This window comes from Calypte anna, chromosome 13 (genome assembly GCF_003957555.1).
Source record: "Calypte anna isolate BGI_N300 chromosome 13, bCalAnn1_v1.p, whole genome shotgun sequence".
In the NCBI taxonomy this organism is placed as follows: Eukaryota; Metazoa; Chordata; class Aves; order Apodiformes; family Trochilidae; genus Calypte; species Calypte anna.
In genome coordinates this window covers 11,759,389-11,774,258 of record NC_044259.1, presented here as the reverse complement: position 1 = coordinate 11,774,258, position 14,870 = coordinate 11,759,389, and the positions used below count along the sequence as shown (strand labels likewise).

General features: G+C 57.7%; 1 protein-coding gene across 2 annotated transcripts; it reads left to right on the top strand.

Annotated features, from left to right (window-relative positions):
* The first annotated feature begins 232 nt into the window (after positions 1 to 232).
* Positions 233 to 14,611, top strand: ANXA6 (annexin A6). Of its 2 annotated transcripts, XM_030458966.1 has the most exons (26): positions 233 to 493; positions 2,840 to 2,900; positions 5,094 to 5,178; positions 5,470 to 5,564; positions 5,725 to 5,838; positions 5,924 to 6,014; positions 6,114 to 6,193; positions 6,272 to 6,328; positions 6,501 to 6,594; positions 6,678 to 6,773; positions 6,983 to 7,041; positions 7,295 to 7,417; positions 7,614 to 7,672; positions 8,071 to 8,149; positions 9,115 to 9,196; positions 9,446 to 9,540; positions 9,958 to 10,071; positions 10,516 to 10,606; positions 10,705 to 10,784; positions 10,974 to 11,027; positions 12,130 to 12,147; positions 12,706 to 12,802; positions 13,070 to 13,165; positions 13,443 to 13,501; positions 13,824 to 13,946; positions 14,247 to 14,611. In XM_030458966.1, the coding sequence occupies exons 2-26, from the start codon at positions 2,883 to 2,885 to the stop codon at positions 14,304 to 14,306; spliced, it is 2,019 nt and encodes a 672-aa protein (XP_030314826.1). In that variant the 5' UTR covers positions 233 to 493; positions 2,840 to 2,882; the 3' UTR covers positions 14,307 to 14,611. The 2 variants fall into 2 exon arrangements, with proteins under 2 accessions (XP_030314826.1, XP_030314827.1); XM_030458967.1 differs by lacking the exon at positions 12,130 to 12,147.
* The last annotated feature ends 259 nt before the right edge of the window (positions 14,612 to 14,870 follow it).

Sequence of the window (14,870 nt, the reverse complement as noted above, 5' to 3'; positions counted from 1 at the left end):
GATAGCCGGCAACGGGCATTTCCCAACCATGACCAGAGAAGGGAGAGGGTGTGGGCAGAGGTGGCAGGACCAGCCCGGGGGCAGTGGGGTGCCCTGCACCCCTGTGTCCACCAGGAAACGGGGGCGGAAGAGGGTGAGATTTCCGCGTGTGAAGTGCCGGCCCCGCTACCGCCTTGCGCTGCCCGTGTCCCCGCTGCTGCCAGGCGGCCCCTCGCACCCCGCTGGGGCTTCTCTGCTCAGCGATCCCCATCCCCGCGCCCGGCAACGGGTCCCCTGCGCCGTGAGCAGCCAAAACTGAGGTGCTGAGGTCTGGCATGGCAGAGAGGGTGGGAGCAAAGCCCTGAGCCCGGTGTGACAGCGGGCGGGGTCTGAGGGTGACGTCTCAGCAGGAGGAAACAGCTGCAGGCCAAGGACGAGCCCACGGCCACAGGAACGCACCGAGGCGGCTGTTCCCGGGAGCGTGGCTGGACGGACCGCGGTGCCCCTCCTCAGTGTGAGCTGGCATGTGGGGGGGACGGGACGGGGACACTGCTGGCATGTGGGGGGGACACTGCTGGCATGTAGGGGGCCCGTCCTGTTGTGCAAAACCACCGCGGTGGCGTGCGAGGGGCGGAAAGTGCTGTCCGGGGGTTGAGCGCTCCAAGGGGTGGCTGCAGGGGGGATCCTGGTTTTTAGAGTTTTCTTTTAATGAAAAATCCTGCCTTTTTAACAAAAGGCGGGGAGGTGTGGGGGGCAGTGGGGTGTGGTGGGGTGCTGCACTGCTGGTCGGTCCTTTTTCCGAGTGGGTGCGGGCGCTGCTGCGGGGCCCGGGGTGTGTCCGGCTGGGATGCGCCTTTGTCCGTGCTGCGGCAACGCCCGCCCCTCCCTTCGGGATTTTGGGGACTCCTTTCCTCTTGGATGGGGGACGAATGACACTATTTTAACCCTGCAAAGCTCCCTTTCCACCCTGGCGGGTGGACAACGGGGTGCTGGGGGTGCCGTGGCCTTCACGTGTGGCTGTGCCAAGAGAGCAGTGGGCTGCAAAAATTACTGCTGGGCTCCTGGGGTGAACCCCCCCAGCCCGAAGCCATGATGGGGTCGTGGAGAGACTGGCGGGTTGCCCGCTGCCAGAGAGAACAGAGGGGTTTTGGTGAGGGTGGGTCGTTCTGCAAAGGGGATGGGCTGTACACATCATTTTGGGTACTTCGTGGCACTTTCTGTCCAGCGACCCCCACCACCCAAACCTCTCCTTTGGTTTTTTTTTGGGGGGGGAGGTATATCCCCGAGACCAGGCTCTGCAGCCCCCAGCTCTCTCCACCTGCCCTCTGAATGTGATGAGTTTGCCCGGGCATCCTCCCCGATAGCCTGCGGGCAGGGGAAGAGCTGGGGCTGCTCCCTCAGCCATTGCAGAGGGATCAGTAGTGGTGGGGACAGGGACAGGGACAGGGACAGGGACAGAGACAGGGACAGGGCGCTGCAGGGACTGGGTGTGGCCGGGGAGTCTCTGCCACTGCTGAGATGAGTTGGGCGGTCTCAGCCTGGCTGCTGCCTGCATGGAGCACGGCGGGAGGGCTGTGCCACGCAGGGCTTTCTCCATCCCCTTGAGGGTAGGCAGGGTCAGATACAGGGTTCTGACTGGCATTAATTCTCCAAGGGCTGGGATTCCCTGGCACCCACCCAGCACCCAGCTGCAATGCAGCCCCACTCTGCACGGGTGGTCACGCAGGGGGCTCTCTCCCCCATGAAAGGGTCACGGGGAAGGGCAACTGCAGCTTGCAGCCTCCATCTGAAAAGGGAAGGGGAGATGAGGGCAGCTCTGGTTTTCTGCTCAACTTCCTCCCCTCAGCAAAGATGCTCGTGGATGTCAGTAGGTTTCCTGCACCCTGAGGGCTGTGGGTCTGGGCGTCCCCCTCCATGAGGGTTCCTGCTGGGATGTGGAGGCCAAGCCGGGGAAGTTCATGTGATTTTTTATTTTTTTTTTTTAATTTTTCCTTCAACACCCCTCCTTCTCTCCTCCCCTGCTACTGGCTCCATGGCATGAAACTGAGCTGAGGGCTGAAATCCCCCCAGGGCGGCCCCACAGCACCGTGAGCTTTTGTGCAACGTGTCCCGGAGGGAGGGCTAAGGCAGGCAAGCAGGCAGCCCTGCCTCAGGATTGTGGCTCAGCTGACGCTCAGCACTTCATTCATGGCTGGACTCCATTTTCCAGCTGTTTCTCTCTGTCAGCTTTCTCGGAGAAAACGTCCTGGCTGGGGACTTTCTCTGGTGTGTGGGGGGAGAGCCCACACTGCCGCGGGTTGCAGCTATAAATGGTGTTAGTTGTTAGAAAACAACCTGCGAGTTACCCTGGAAACCCGGCGGTGTTTCCTGGGCTCTGCTGGCTGCGTGGGACTGATGGTGGCCTTGATTCTCTGCACGGAAACTCAGATAAAGCTGCTGGGACTCGGTGGGGGCTGCCCAGCAACGGGACATCCCCAGCAGCTGCTGAAGCTGGGATGATGCCAGGGCTTGGGGGGTGCAGCAGGAGTGATGAGGGGTGCAGTGTGGAGAGTCACCCCCTTGGAGGATGCTCGGCCCATTTCCATGTATTCAGCACTCTCTTCCCCTTCTGATTTCTCCCGGGGCTGGCAGGAAGCTGTATGGGGGCTCATCTCCGCTGCCCCCAGCCTGTGGGGTCCCTATCTTGGTTCCAGAAACCAAAGGACAGCAGTGCCTGGCTGTCATCCTTCTGTGTGTACCACACCTGCAACCAGGGCTGGTGGTAGCACCCTGGGGGGGGGAGGAGCAAACCCCCCATAACTAATGCAGCCCACAGAGAGGGGGCTTTGACTCACAGCACCTTCTCTGTTACCTCCTGCAGCTCCTCCTTGACCTCGCTCCATTGATTTCCAGCTCGGAAAGCCATGGCACCCAAAGGAAAGGTAAGGGTGACCACCAGACAGTGAGGATGGGTACTGAGGGTGCTGTGGGGCAGACCCCAGGGCTGGGGCAGTGTTTTCATTATGCAGCAAGGACTGCAGTGATGTGCATGGGGTGCAAAGCTGCCCAGAGCCTGTTTACGTTCTCCAGCCAGCACTGTCTGGATGTGATGCAGATGGGGAAAGCACTGGGGTGGGAGCAGGGACAGCAAGTAGCAAAAATCCTTTTGGGACCACAGTGGGATGGGGGAGAGAAGCAGGACTGTGGGAAGCGGAGAAGAGATGTTGCACTGGGGATTTGGGTTTTTCCTGGGGAGAAATCTCGCCTGTGCCTGACCCAGCTGCAAGGCTTTGGCCTCTTCTCACCAGCCAAGATTTCTCCCTGCTTCTGGATAGGGCTGGTGCAATGTGGCAGCTGGGTGAGCAGGTGCTCCGTGGCAGCCAGCAAAACATCTCGGCGTGGGTGGCAAAGCCTGCCCCGGTGGGCAGCTGTGGCTGGGGAGGTGCAGTCTGCCCGTGGGGCACAGCCTGCTCCGTGTGGCAGGCAGGGGAGGAGTCCCAGCCCAGAGCCTCCCTTCACAGCTCAGCGCCAGGCTCTGGTTTCTATTCCCTCGAGTAACCATTGCCTCAAGCCCCATTACCTGCGGCTCCCTGCAGCCAAGGAGGTTGCCTGTGGGTGAGGAAACTGCGGCAAAACGGGGATGAGCATCAGCCCTGCAGTGGTCAAGGACCCCGAGCAGCTGCAGGGTGGGAAAGAGGGAAGCAACGATGGGAATTTTGCTTCCACCCTCTCAGCCCCAGCCTGACTTATTTTTAGCTGGGAGGTCCCGGGCGGACTGAGATGACTCAGAGGCTGGAGGAGGGGAGTCAGGGGCCCTGGCAGCTGAAGCAGGGGATGGAAGGGGGGGGAGAGGGGTGAAGGTGTGAGGAGGGCACATCAGGCAGGATGGTCTTTTCCTGCTGAGTGATGTTTCTGCACTTCCCTGGGTGCAGGGAGCATGGGGCAATGCACAGAGCTGAGCTCATGCCTCCGTTTCCCTTGCCCCTGCCCTGGCAGCCCTGGAGAAAAGATGACAGCTTGGGCTTTGATGGCTCAGCAGGCAAGAACACAGCCCTGGTCCTCCTTCCATTTTAACCAGGGACAGCATTTTGTCTCCTAGTCACCACCCGTGTGACCCCAGAACCTCCCAGCCACCTTCATCCCTCTCCTGCTGCCTCCAGGCACGTCCTTTATTTACTGCAGCTCCTTATTTACGTCTTTACAAGGCATGTGTGTGGGCAGCAGCTTCCACCGAGCCAGGAAGGCCTGGAAGCTGCTGGGAAGTGGGGCTAAATCCAGCTCTCGGGATGAATCACATGCAATACGATCTGTCCCCGTGCAGCCCGGTTCCCTCGAAGGGCAGCGTCTCCTCTTTCCTGACCTGGTCCCCACCACGTGGATACCAGTGCCAGCAGCTCCTCCAGAGAGGACCTGTGGGATGTGCCCAGCCTGGACTGGTTTCTCTCTGGGAAATGGGGGTATAGAGACCAGTTGGTAGCTCTGGCACTTCTCAGTGCTTTCTACGTAGCAGCTCACGATGATTTTGTGCCTGTAAACGTGTCTGCTTACTCAGAGGCCATGCAGAGTTTTGGCATCCTCAGCATCCAGAGGATTTCCCTGCTTGCAACAGGCAGTTGGAAAATTATTTCCTTCATCACTCCCAATCCACCCCCTGTAACTCCCAGCAGTGTTGCAGGGGCATTGCCCTGGTCCTTCCCCTGCCTTCAGGGTGTCCAGCCTTCCCATGGGGTCTCCCCTTTTCCTGCTGAGCCCTTCCCAGATGGAGCTGGGAACCCACATGTGCTCAAGAAACCTCTCTCTTTAAACACCAGCTCTTGCTGGTGTGGTGGGGAGCGTCCTATCGATCTAAACACAGGACACGAACAGCAAACAGAAAGCAGTGACAGTGAGATAGAGGGAAGGCTGTGTACACCAGTGAGCTGGCACACAAATAATTTGCATGCTGGGGAGAGCAAACAGAAAAGGGAACAACTGAGGAGAAGAAGAGGGGTTTATGTTTGAGGCTGAGCACTGCCTATGAGCAGCCCGAGCAGAAAAAGATCTCACCCCAGTCCTGCTCAGCTTCAGTTCCTCCTTTAGCCATCCTGGTGGGGGCTGCTCCTTCCCCTCACAACTTCTCATCTCCTTTCCCCTAGGTCTATAGGGGGTCGGTGAAGGAATTCCCAGACTTTGATGCCAACCAGGATGCAGAGGCCTTGTACAATGCCATGAAGGGATTTGGTATGGATGCTCCTCCAGACTGTCACCCCAGGGCCACCTTGATGTCCCCTGTTCCTTCAGTTGACCCTTGCACGGCTGAACATCCTACATCCCCTCCCCTTGCAAGCTAACTGTCCACTTTAGAAGCATGCCAGGACTCCTCCTGGCTCCCCTTTCTCTGGAGCCATGTCAGCTCTGCTTCTCCCAGTCCTGAGTTGGAAGCAGCTTTGGGCACAGCAGGATGGTTCTGACGAGCCCAGCCATGGGGTGGGGTGAGACCCAGCTCAGTGTGGCTTCTGTCTCTCCCCACAGGCAGTGACAAGGAGGCCATCCTTGACCTCATCACCTCCAGAAGCAACAAGCAGCGGCTGGAGATCTGCCAAGCCTACAAGTCCCTCTATGGAAAGGTAACAGCAGAACCACTCCTTGGTCCCTGCCTCTGCTGCAGACACGGGTGGCTGTGGAAGCCACCAACCAGCCCATGCAGGGACCCACCACTCCCCCTGGACCCTCTCAGAGATGCTGTGAAGCGAAGGGTCTCCCAGCCCCTTTCTCCCCCTCCTTCAGGACCTCATTGCAGATCTCAAGTACGAGCTGACAGGGAAGTTTGAGCGTTTGATCGTGAGCCTGATGCGGCCCCCGGCTTACAGTGACGCCAAGGAGATCAAAGATGCCATTGCGGTAAGGGGTGGGCAGCCCCCCCGAGCCCCCTCCAAGGACACTCCAGCTGACCCCGCTGCTCATGGGGCTGCATCTCTACCCTCAGGGTGTTGGCACAGATGAGAAATGCCTCATTGAGATCCTCGCCTCCCGCACCAACCAGGAGATCCATGACTTGGTGGCTGCCTACAAAGATGGTAAGGGCAGGGGCTGCCCTGTGTCTCTTTGGGTCAGGACAAGGGGCAGAGGTGAGGGGATCCATCTCTCCAGGCCCTAAACTCTCCTTCCTCCACCAGCCTATGAGAGAGACCTGGAGGCTGACATTGTTGGAGACACATCAGGCCACTTCAAAAAGATGCTCATTGTTCTGCTGCAGGTATGTCCATCTGTCTAGCATCTGTAGGAGGTGGGTGCCTGCACCCAGCAGGGCTGAGCTCTGGTCTCTGTCCCACAGGGTGCCAGGGAGGAAGATGATGTGGTGAGCGAGGACCTGGTGGAGCAGGATGCCAAGGTGAGGCTTGGCAGGTCATTGGGATGGGTGGCATCCAGGCAGGGATGGGGCTGGTGGCACTGGGACCATCTGGACATAGGCCTGCGAAAAGCAGAAGGGTGCCCATGTTTGGGCAGAGCTCCATGTGAGCAGCACCCTGACTGGGGCTCTGCCAACCTCCCCATCCATCAAGGACCTGCTGGAAGCTGGCGAGCTGAAATGGGGCACAGATGAGGCCCAGTTCATCTACATCCTTGGCCGGAGAGGCAAGCAGCACCTCCGCCTGGGTGAGCATCTCCTGTGAGCTTCGGGTTGGGCTTGAAGGTATCTTGGCAGCTTCTCCAGGCATCATCTTGCTCTCATCCCACAGTTTTTGATGAGTACATGAAGATTTCTGGGAAGCCAATTGAGAGGAGCATCCGGGCAGAGCTCTCTGGTGACTTTGAGAAGCTGATGCTGGCTGTGGGTAAGTCAGCCCCTGCGTGGGGAGTGCTGCAAAAACACCACTGTCCTTGCTGGGTGGGAGGGCTCAACATGAGAGCCAGAGGGGCTGGGGTTGCAGCTCTACCTGGTTTCAGGGGTCGGGTGAGCATGCTGAATGTGGTGCCCAGGGGTGCTGGGGCAGTGGTGATACTCGGTGCTGGCTCCCCTCACCATGCCTCCATTTTCCCACAGTGAAGTGTGTCAGAAGCACAGCAGAGTATTTTGCTGAAAGGCTCTACAAGGCCATGAAGGTGAGTGGATCATTCCTGCTCCAGGAGGTCCCCTGTAGTGTTGTAGGAAGCTGGCCAGAGGAGGGGTCTCCTTGTGATAGCATGTTGCTGGAGGGCAGGGTGACACAAGTCCATGGGGACAGGACCTCTGTTACCAGGGGTCTCTGCTCTCCCCTCTGAAGGAGTTATTTCTTCAGACCCAAGTCTGGGTAGAAAACTGATAGAGGGGTCACTTGGCCATCCCAGGCTTGATGCAGGGGCTTCTCCATTGCAGGGACTGGGCACGAGAGACAACACCCTGATCCGCATCATGGTGTCCCGCAGCGAGATCGACATGCTGGACATCCGGGAGGTGTTCAGGACCAAGTATGAGAAATCCCTCTACAACATGATCAAGGTAAGTGCTGGTGGCACCCAGCCACCCTCCAAGCAGCTGCTTGTGCTACCTCCCTCATGATGTCCACACCTGTGGGAGAACTGAGCCCCTCCCCAGCTTCCCCATGGTGGGTCTCCATCTCTGAGTCCATCTCAGGGACTCCTGCTACCTTGACCCTCCCTGCTGCATGATTCTCCATCTCCATCTATCTTTGCAGGAGGACACTTCTGGGGAGTACAAGAAGGCCCTGCTGAAGCTGTGCGGAGGGGATGATGAGTAAGATCACCCATCACCCACTTTGTCCCTCTTTGTCCCCTTGGTGCTGGGTACAAACTTCTGGGCCAGAGCCTGGTGGAGCACCTGGATCAGCAGCACCCACAGAGACAGCAGTTGGGTATGGGGGGGCCTTGTGGCCCCTCTGCACTGCCCACCACCCCATCTTGGCATGTGGCAGCCCTGTGGAGCAGAAACAAACACCCAGAGGGAGGATGCTCTGGTTGGGGCAGCCGGGATTCACCACCCACTTCACCCCATTCCCACCCAGCCCTACAGCAAGCATCCACCTCCTGCCCCCAGTGCCCCTTGTGTGGGGCCCAGCAAGGTGTGGTGGCTGCTGATGGGGTGTTGGGGGTCTCCATGGTTCACTGTCCCCTGTCCTTGCCCTCCCCTTGCAGTGCTGCAGGTGAGTTCTTCCCCGAGGCGGCGCAGGTGGCGTATCGGATGTGGGAGCTTAGCGCAGTGGTCAAAGTAGAGGTCAGCACACCCCAGCCCCCTGGTACCCTCTCTCTGCTCTCTGCCAGCTTGGGACCCCCAGCTTCTCCTCTCTGCTGTGAGGCACAGCCAGCCCTGCACCTCTGCTCTGCCTCTTTCTCTCTCTGGGGTTTTTTGACAACATTCTCTGGTTTGGGACTGTGAGGTTGTTGGGACCTAACCTTGGCAGGGCTGGCTGCCCCCCACAGGTTCCACTAATCCCCTCCTCTCTCTGAGAGCCCCCTCCTCTCTCTGAGAGCCCCCTCCCTCAGGGCAGCCAGCCCTGCATGTCTGTGCAATGCATCACGCCCAACCAGCCCTGGCTCTGGTGCCCACCAGACACCTCCTGCTCCCTGGGCAGCCCACCCTGATGCTGGGGCACGGCCTGGCCATGGAGGAGACAGCACCCTGCATGCAGCTGGAGGCACCCACCACGGGTGCTTTGGGATGTGCAGAAAAGGCAACCTGAGCCCCGCGTGAAGGGGAGGATGGAGATGTGCTGGAAGCTGTAAGGATGCAGGAGGGTACAGTGACAGGGCAGGAGTGGGCACCCCTTCAGTGACTCTTCTGGCTCTCAGCTGATGTGGCCAGGCCTGGCCAAGGTGTCCCAGCAGTGGGGGATGAGGGTATAACACCAAGCAGGACACTAAGACTCCAGGGACTGTCTGTCATTGTTTTCTTGCTCTCTGTTGGCTGGCTATGATTTATCCCTCAGTGGCAGGGGTGACAGTGGCAGGGACATCCTCACTGAGCTCCAGGTGCTTGCACTAACACACAACCTGCTTTTGGCTTGCCAGGTGGCACTATCCCTCCCTCCTTCTTGACGTTCCTCCCCCCCTTCTCAACATCCCTCCCCCCCTTCTCAACATCCCTCTCCCCCCTTCTCAACATACCTCCCCTTCTCTTGACATCCCTCCCTTCATCCCACCAACTGGGGGATGAACCCAGTCCCCTCTGTGCATTCACAGCTCCGAGGAACTGTGCAGCCTGCGGGAAATTTCAATGATGATGAGGATGCACAAGTGCTGAGGAAAGCAATGAAGGGCCTGGGTAAGTGGGCACCAAGTGTCCCGCTCCTTCTGGCTGCTCCTTCACAGCTCCTGTGGCAGGAAACCCATCCTGGACCACGCAGGGCTGTGTGAAAGCCTTGGGAAGGGGGAAAGAGGTGGTTTGGGAGCTGAGGGAGCTTCCCCATCACCCATTTATGAGGGAGGCAACGATGTGCCTGCAGTTAGGGGTGACATAGTGTGGCTCTGCTGACCCCCTTGGCTCTCCCCAGCATCACAGCTGTTGTTGCAGGCACGGATGAAGGAGCCATCATCGATGTGGTGACACAGAGGAGCAATGCACAGAGGCAGCAGATCCTAAAGGCTTACAAGGCTCACTATGGCAGGGTACTGCCAGCCCCCCTCCCACCCTGCTCCTTCCTTCTGCCTGCATCCTGCCCCCTCCCACACAGAGACCTGTCCCTCACTGATAAAAATCATGCCCAGAGAGCAGTGGGCAGCCAGGGCCACCCCGGTTTGCTTTGTTGTGATTCCCCCCAAGGAAGACCAAGTTGTCCATCAGCTTCCCATTGTGGGTGCACCACCAGCCCCAGGGCAGAGCATCCCTCCTTTGCTTGCCCCCTCCTCAGTCCTGCACAAAGGACTTCAGAGCCAGGTTCTTTCCAGAGTCACACCCCCAAAATGTGACCTTAAACTATACTGAAGGTCTTCCCAGATGTCTCCACACTTTTCTCTCCAGCGTTGTCTCACTCGGTCTGTCCCTGCAGAAGGAGCTGGGGACTGAATCCTCAAATGCTTTTGCAGGACCTGATGGCAGACCTGAAATCTGAGCTGTCGGGCAGCCTGGCCAAGCTGATCCTCGGGCTCATGCTGACGCCGGCGCAGTACGATGCCAAGCAGCTGAGGAAGGCTGTGGAGGTAACTGATGGGATCAGCTCCAGCACCTGAGGACAAGGTGGCTTTCACTGTAGTTGTACCCCAGCTTTGCAAGTCCCCAGACTCTCTCCTGCACAGAAGGAAAGCAGAGCAGAGAGCACTAGGACAAAGACCTGGTTTGCACTCAAGACCTGCTGGGAGCCCTGTTTGGCCTCTTTGCTGCCCACTATGCTCTAGCCAGCTCATATGCCACCAGGATGGGGACAAAGCAGTGGCATGCACCACTTAGGATCCCACTAGTAGAACACGGGGACATTTTTGTGCTGGTTTCTACCAGCCCTTGGGGCCATTTGCTGGACATGGACTTTAGACATGCAGTAGGCCTGGGATTAGAGCGAGCACCCTGGAACTGACAGGGTGATGATGCCACCTTGTCCTTATCCAGCACTGCCACCCACAGCACCCTGCCATGCTGCTGTCTTCCAGGGGGCTGGCACAGACGAGAGCATCCTCATTGAGATCATGGCCACACGGAACAACCAGGAGATAAAAGCTATCAACGAGGCATATCAGGAAGGTACAGCACAGGAGAGCCTGTGGGCACAGCTGGCACTGGTGGGTGGGAAGCAGAGCTACAGACAGGGTGCAGAGCTCAGGTGTTCCCCTTCTCCACAGCTTACCACAAGAGCCTGGAAGATGACCTGAGTTCTGACACATCAGGGCATTTCAAGAGGATTCTTGTCTCCTTGGCTCTGGTAAGGATGGCTGGGGACTGGCTCCTCCCTGCCACAGGCAGCACTGGGAATCTGCAATGACTCTGGAGAAGACAGAGCATCACTGCCAGGCTGGGCAGTGCTGCTGGACCCTGTCTGCCACCTCCTCTCTTGGGGTTCTCCCAAGAGATGGCTTCTCCCCAGCTACATGGTTTTTGTATTAAACCACAGGGCAACCGTGATGAAGGACCAGAGGACCTCACTCAGGCACATGAAGATGCCAAGGTGAGAACCATACTGCAGTGCTGTTGCAAGTTCTGCATGAAAAAATGGGGATGTTGCATCCCTGGTCTGGAAATGGCACCCTCAGGGAAGCACATGCTGCTGGGGCAGGGTCTCTGTAAGCTGCAGGGAGAGAAGCCAAGTGAAGTGACACCCTGGGAGGTGAAACCACCACTGGTTTCTGATGTAGCAGGCAAGCTACACACCCTGAGAGCAGCCCGAGACTCAGACCCGGGGAGTTCCTAGGGGGAGGCTGCACGATTTCTGGTGCCGAGCTGCCGCTTGGGGGTAGCACACAGCGATGCTGAGATCTGGCACTGGAGTTTCAGAGGCAGCTCTGGGCTGGTCTGTAGGATTCACTCACTGCTTTGCGTTGTGCACGGGGCAGCCCGGAGCTCTAAGCTGTTTTTCACCCTGCCAGCACCCAAACCGCTGCCTGATTGATGTTTACGAGGCTGTGGTGAGCCATGGGTGGAGGGGGGAAGGCTGAAAAACCAAAAAATGGTGCGGTTGGGTGCTGGGGCCCAGAACCCTCCGGGTGTGCACCTTGGCTCCTTCAGGCCAAGCCTTCTCTCCGAGAGGCTGTGAATCTGGTGCCGGCTGAGCCCCCCAGCTCTGTCCGTCCCGCTCCAGCACATCCCGGCTGCCGCACGGCTCTGCCCGGCAGAGGGAGCGGATGCTGCCGGCACCCCCCCCTCCCCTGCATGCGCTGCTGCTCGTCCCCACCTGCTGCAGAGAAAAGAGAGAGCCAGGGGTGATAAACACAGGGGTGAGCCAGCTGGGTGGCAGCAAAACTCTGCTTCCCCTCCTCCCGCTGCCCGCCTGGGAGCAAAACAAGGATGCTCCCCAAGGAGCAACGGGCTGGTACCCAAGTCCCAGGGGCGGGATGAAGGTCACTTTGCCTGGCCAAAGCCCTGCTCCAGGTGTAGAGGCCAATCAGAAGGAGGACACAGGTCCTAAGATCGGGCCCACCCACAAGGAAGCTGAAGACAGGTCATTTTAGGAGATTTTGCTAGACTTCCCTCACTTTGTCAGGGAAGGATAATGGTTGAGCAACACCCTTCTCACCCTGTTGTCTTCCTGTCTCTCTCTTTCTCTCTGCCAGGTTGTTGCTGAGACCCTGGTGAGTGTTTGCTCATTTGCTCCTCAGCCTTCTGCATGTTGAGGGGACTCTGGGGCCCTGGGTTGCAGGGTCAGGGCTGGCAGGAGCAGCCCCACATGCCAGGACTTCTTGGCCATGAAAGCTGTGCTTGATTCTTCAGGACTCCAGGGTCCTTGCATGAGGATGGGGTGGCAAGGGGACAGATGGGACCTGCACAAGGGAACTTCCCTGTAGCACTGTGCAGCGAGAGGGCAGGGCAGGAGAAAGGGAAAGCCACCTCTCCCTCAAAACATCCTCACCAAAAGACAAAAACAAAATTCCTAACTGGAAAACTTCTTTTCTCAGAGGTAATGTGTGAGCATGCACATATCTCTGCATAGAAAATGTCTTTTTGGATAAAAAAAAAAAAAAAAAAAAAAAAAAAAAAAAAAAAAAAAAAAAAGTTGTTCTCCTGCTAATAAGAGGCTGCTCTTTTTGCAAGAGGGTGCTCAGGACTGGATGTCCTAGGAAGAGGTGTCTGACATCTTTGCTCCTCTCCACTGTACCTGTCTCCCTGTTCACTCTTGGTTGCTCTCCCAGAAACTTGCTGATGTCTCCAGCAATGAATCCAGTGACTCCCTGGAGACCCGATTCCTCAGCATCCTCTGCACCCGCAGCTACCCCCAGCTCCGCAGAGGTAGGGCCACAATTCTCTGTCACTGCTAAGTCCTGAGCTGTGACACAAGTGCTTTGATTTGGGTTGGATGCAATTTCTGGGCAGTGGGAGGCTGGGGTGGCCCTGTTTCCCCACTGGTGGGAGGAGATGGCGTTTGGGGTGGGTGGTTGAGGACACCCAGGCCTGATCTTGTCCAGAAGTCTCCATGGTTGAGGCTCAGGTCTTCTGGGTGCTCAGAGGAGGAATAGAGAAGCTTGGCAGTGACCTTCTTCTCTCCCCTATCCCCAGTGTTTCAGGAGTTCATCAAAATGACCAACCACGACGTGGAGCACGCTATCAGGAAGCGGATGTCAGGAGATGTCAGGGATGCCTTCCTGGCCATCGGTCAGTGCTCACTCAGGGATGGGCTCCCGGGTGGGCAGGCAGCCCTTTCACCTGTCCAGGCAACTTGGGAGCAGATTCCAGCTGCCTTTGGGTCACAGAGACTCCCAGCACGGCATGGAGTCGGGGCATTTATAGGGTGTTCTATGGGGCCCAGCTTCCATCCCTGTGCCAAGGAGGGTTTGCAGCTGACCCAAGAGTGGCATAGCTCCTCACTGAGATGTGTGCCCTGGGTGCCATGATCCAGGAGCCCACTTTCTCTCCTCCTCTTGTGTTGCAGTCCGCAGTGTGAAGAACAAGCCAGCCTTCTTTGCTGACAAGCTCTACAAATCCATGAAGGTGCAGATGGGTTCTCCTGGGGCTGGGCTGTGGGAGGGGGCTATGGTGGGCAGATGCTCTTTGATACTCTCTGATTCAACCCCACAACAATGATGGGTTTAAGCCCCTGGTTTTCCCCAGCAGAGCGGGGAAGGGCTGAGCTCAAATCCTGCATCAGCTTTCTGGGGTTTATCAAGGGACGTGGCAGGCCTGTGTCGTGCCAGCAGCAAAACCCAGCACATGTCCAAGGGGAGATCTGCAGTTTGGACAGTGCTGGAGATGATGGGAGAGGTCCCTGTGTCCCAGTCCCTCTGGGGTTATTTGTTCAAGCTCCTTTTTGCAGGGTGTTGGCACGGATGAGAGGACCCTCACCCGGATCATGATTTCCCGGAGTGAGATTGACCTGCTCAACATCCGGGGAGAGTTCATGGACCTGTTTGACAAATCACTGCACCACATGATTGAGGTGAGGGGACAAAGGGCAACCCTTCCTTAGTGTGTCTGTCACCTTGTCCAACAGAGCTATGGCCATGAGCCCTGCAGGGACCTGAGCTCTGAGAGGTGCCATGAGTGGCATGGGGGCCCAGCATCACCTGGGAAGGGGGAACCTGCTCTAGCCAGCCCTGGAGGATGTGCCAACATCTTCCACTGCTGTGGGGTGGCCAGGGCGTGGAGCTACATCTTCCCCATACCCAGAACCTTGAACAGGGCTTCCCTGGGGCAGGCATCTGTAGGTGTCTCTCTGACATGGGTCTCCCTCTTGCAGAAGGACACCTCTGGCGACTACTGCAAGGCTCTGCTGGCCCTGTGTGGGGGGGAGGACTAAGCTGCTGCTCTTGGTGTCTGAGCCAGCACACATGCACCCACCACCTTGATGTCACCACAGCTTCAGGGGCTTCAGGGGACACTGGGTTCCCTGCAGAGGACAGCTTGCTTTTCACTGGAAAGTGGCACCACATTTCAAAGGGGGAGGGGGGTGTCTCACAGAGGGGAGCAAAGGAGTCTGAGTAGGGAAATTATTGTCTGTCTTGGTGCAAAATGATTCATACCCAAACATGCCACTAATCCAGGAATTTACCCAGATGGAAAAGACAATTTTTAGTTTCATAAATAAAACCTGACTGTTGCTGACCCTGGGCTGAGAGTGGTCGATTTATTTGGGGCAGGTGTGAGTAGGAGTGAGCCCATGCTGAGGAGTCTCAGTGTCATCTTGCTCCTGCAGGCAAACTGGGGTAGAAGCCCAGATCCCAGGGGGGCCCTGAAGACCCCAAAGCCCCTCTGAACAACACCACAGGTGCTGAGAAATGGGGTGGAAATGTGTTTGGGGCTGGCAGCAGTATAGAGACTTCACTGAGAGCTTTATTTCATGCCTCTGAAAAGCCCTGGCAGG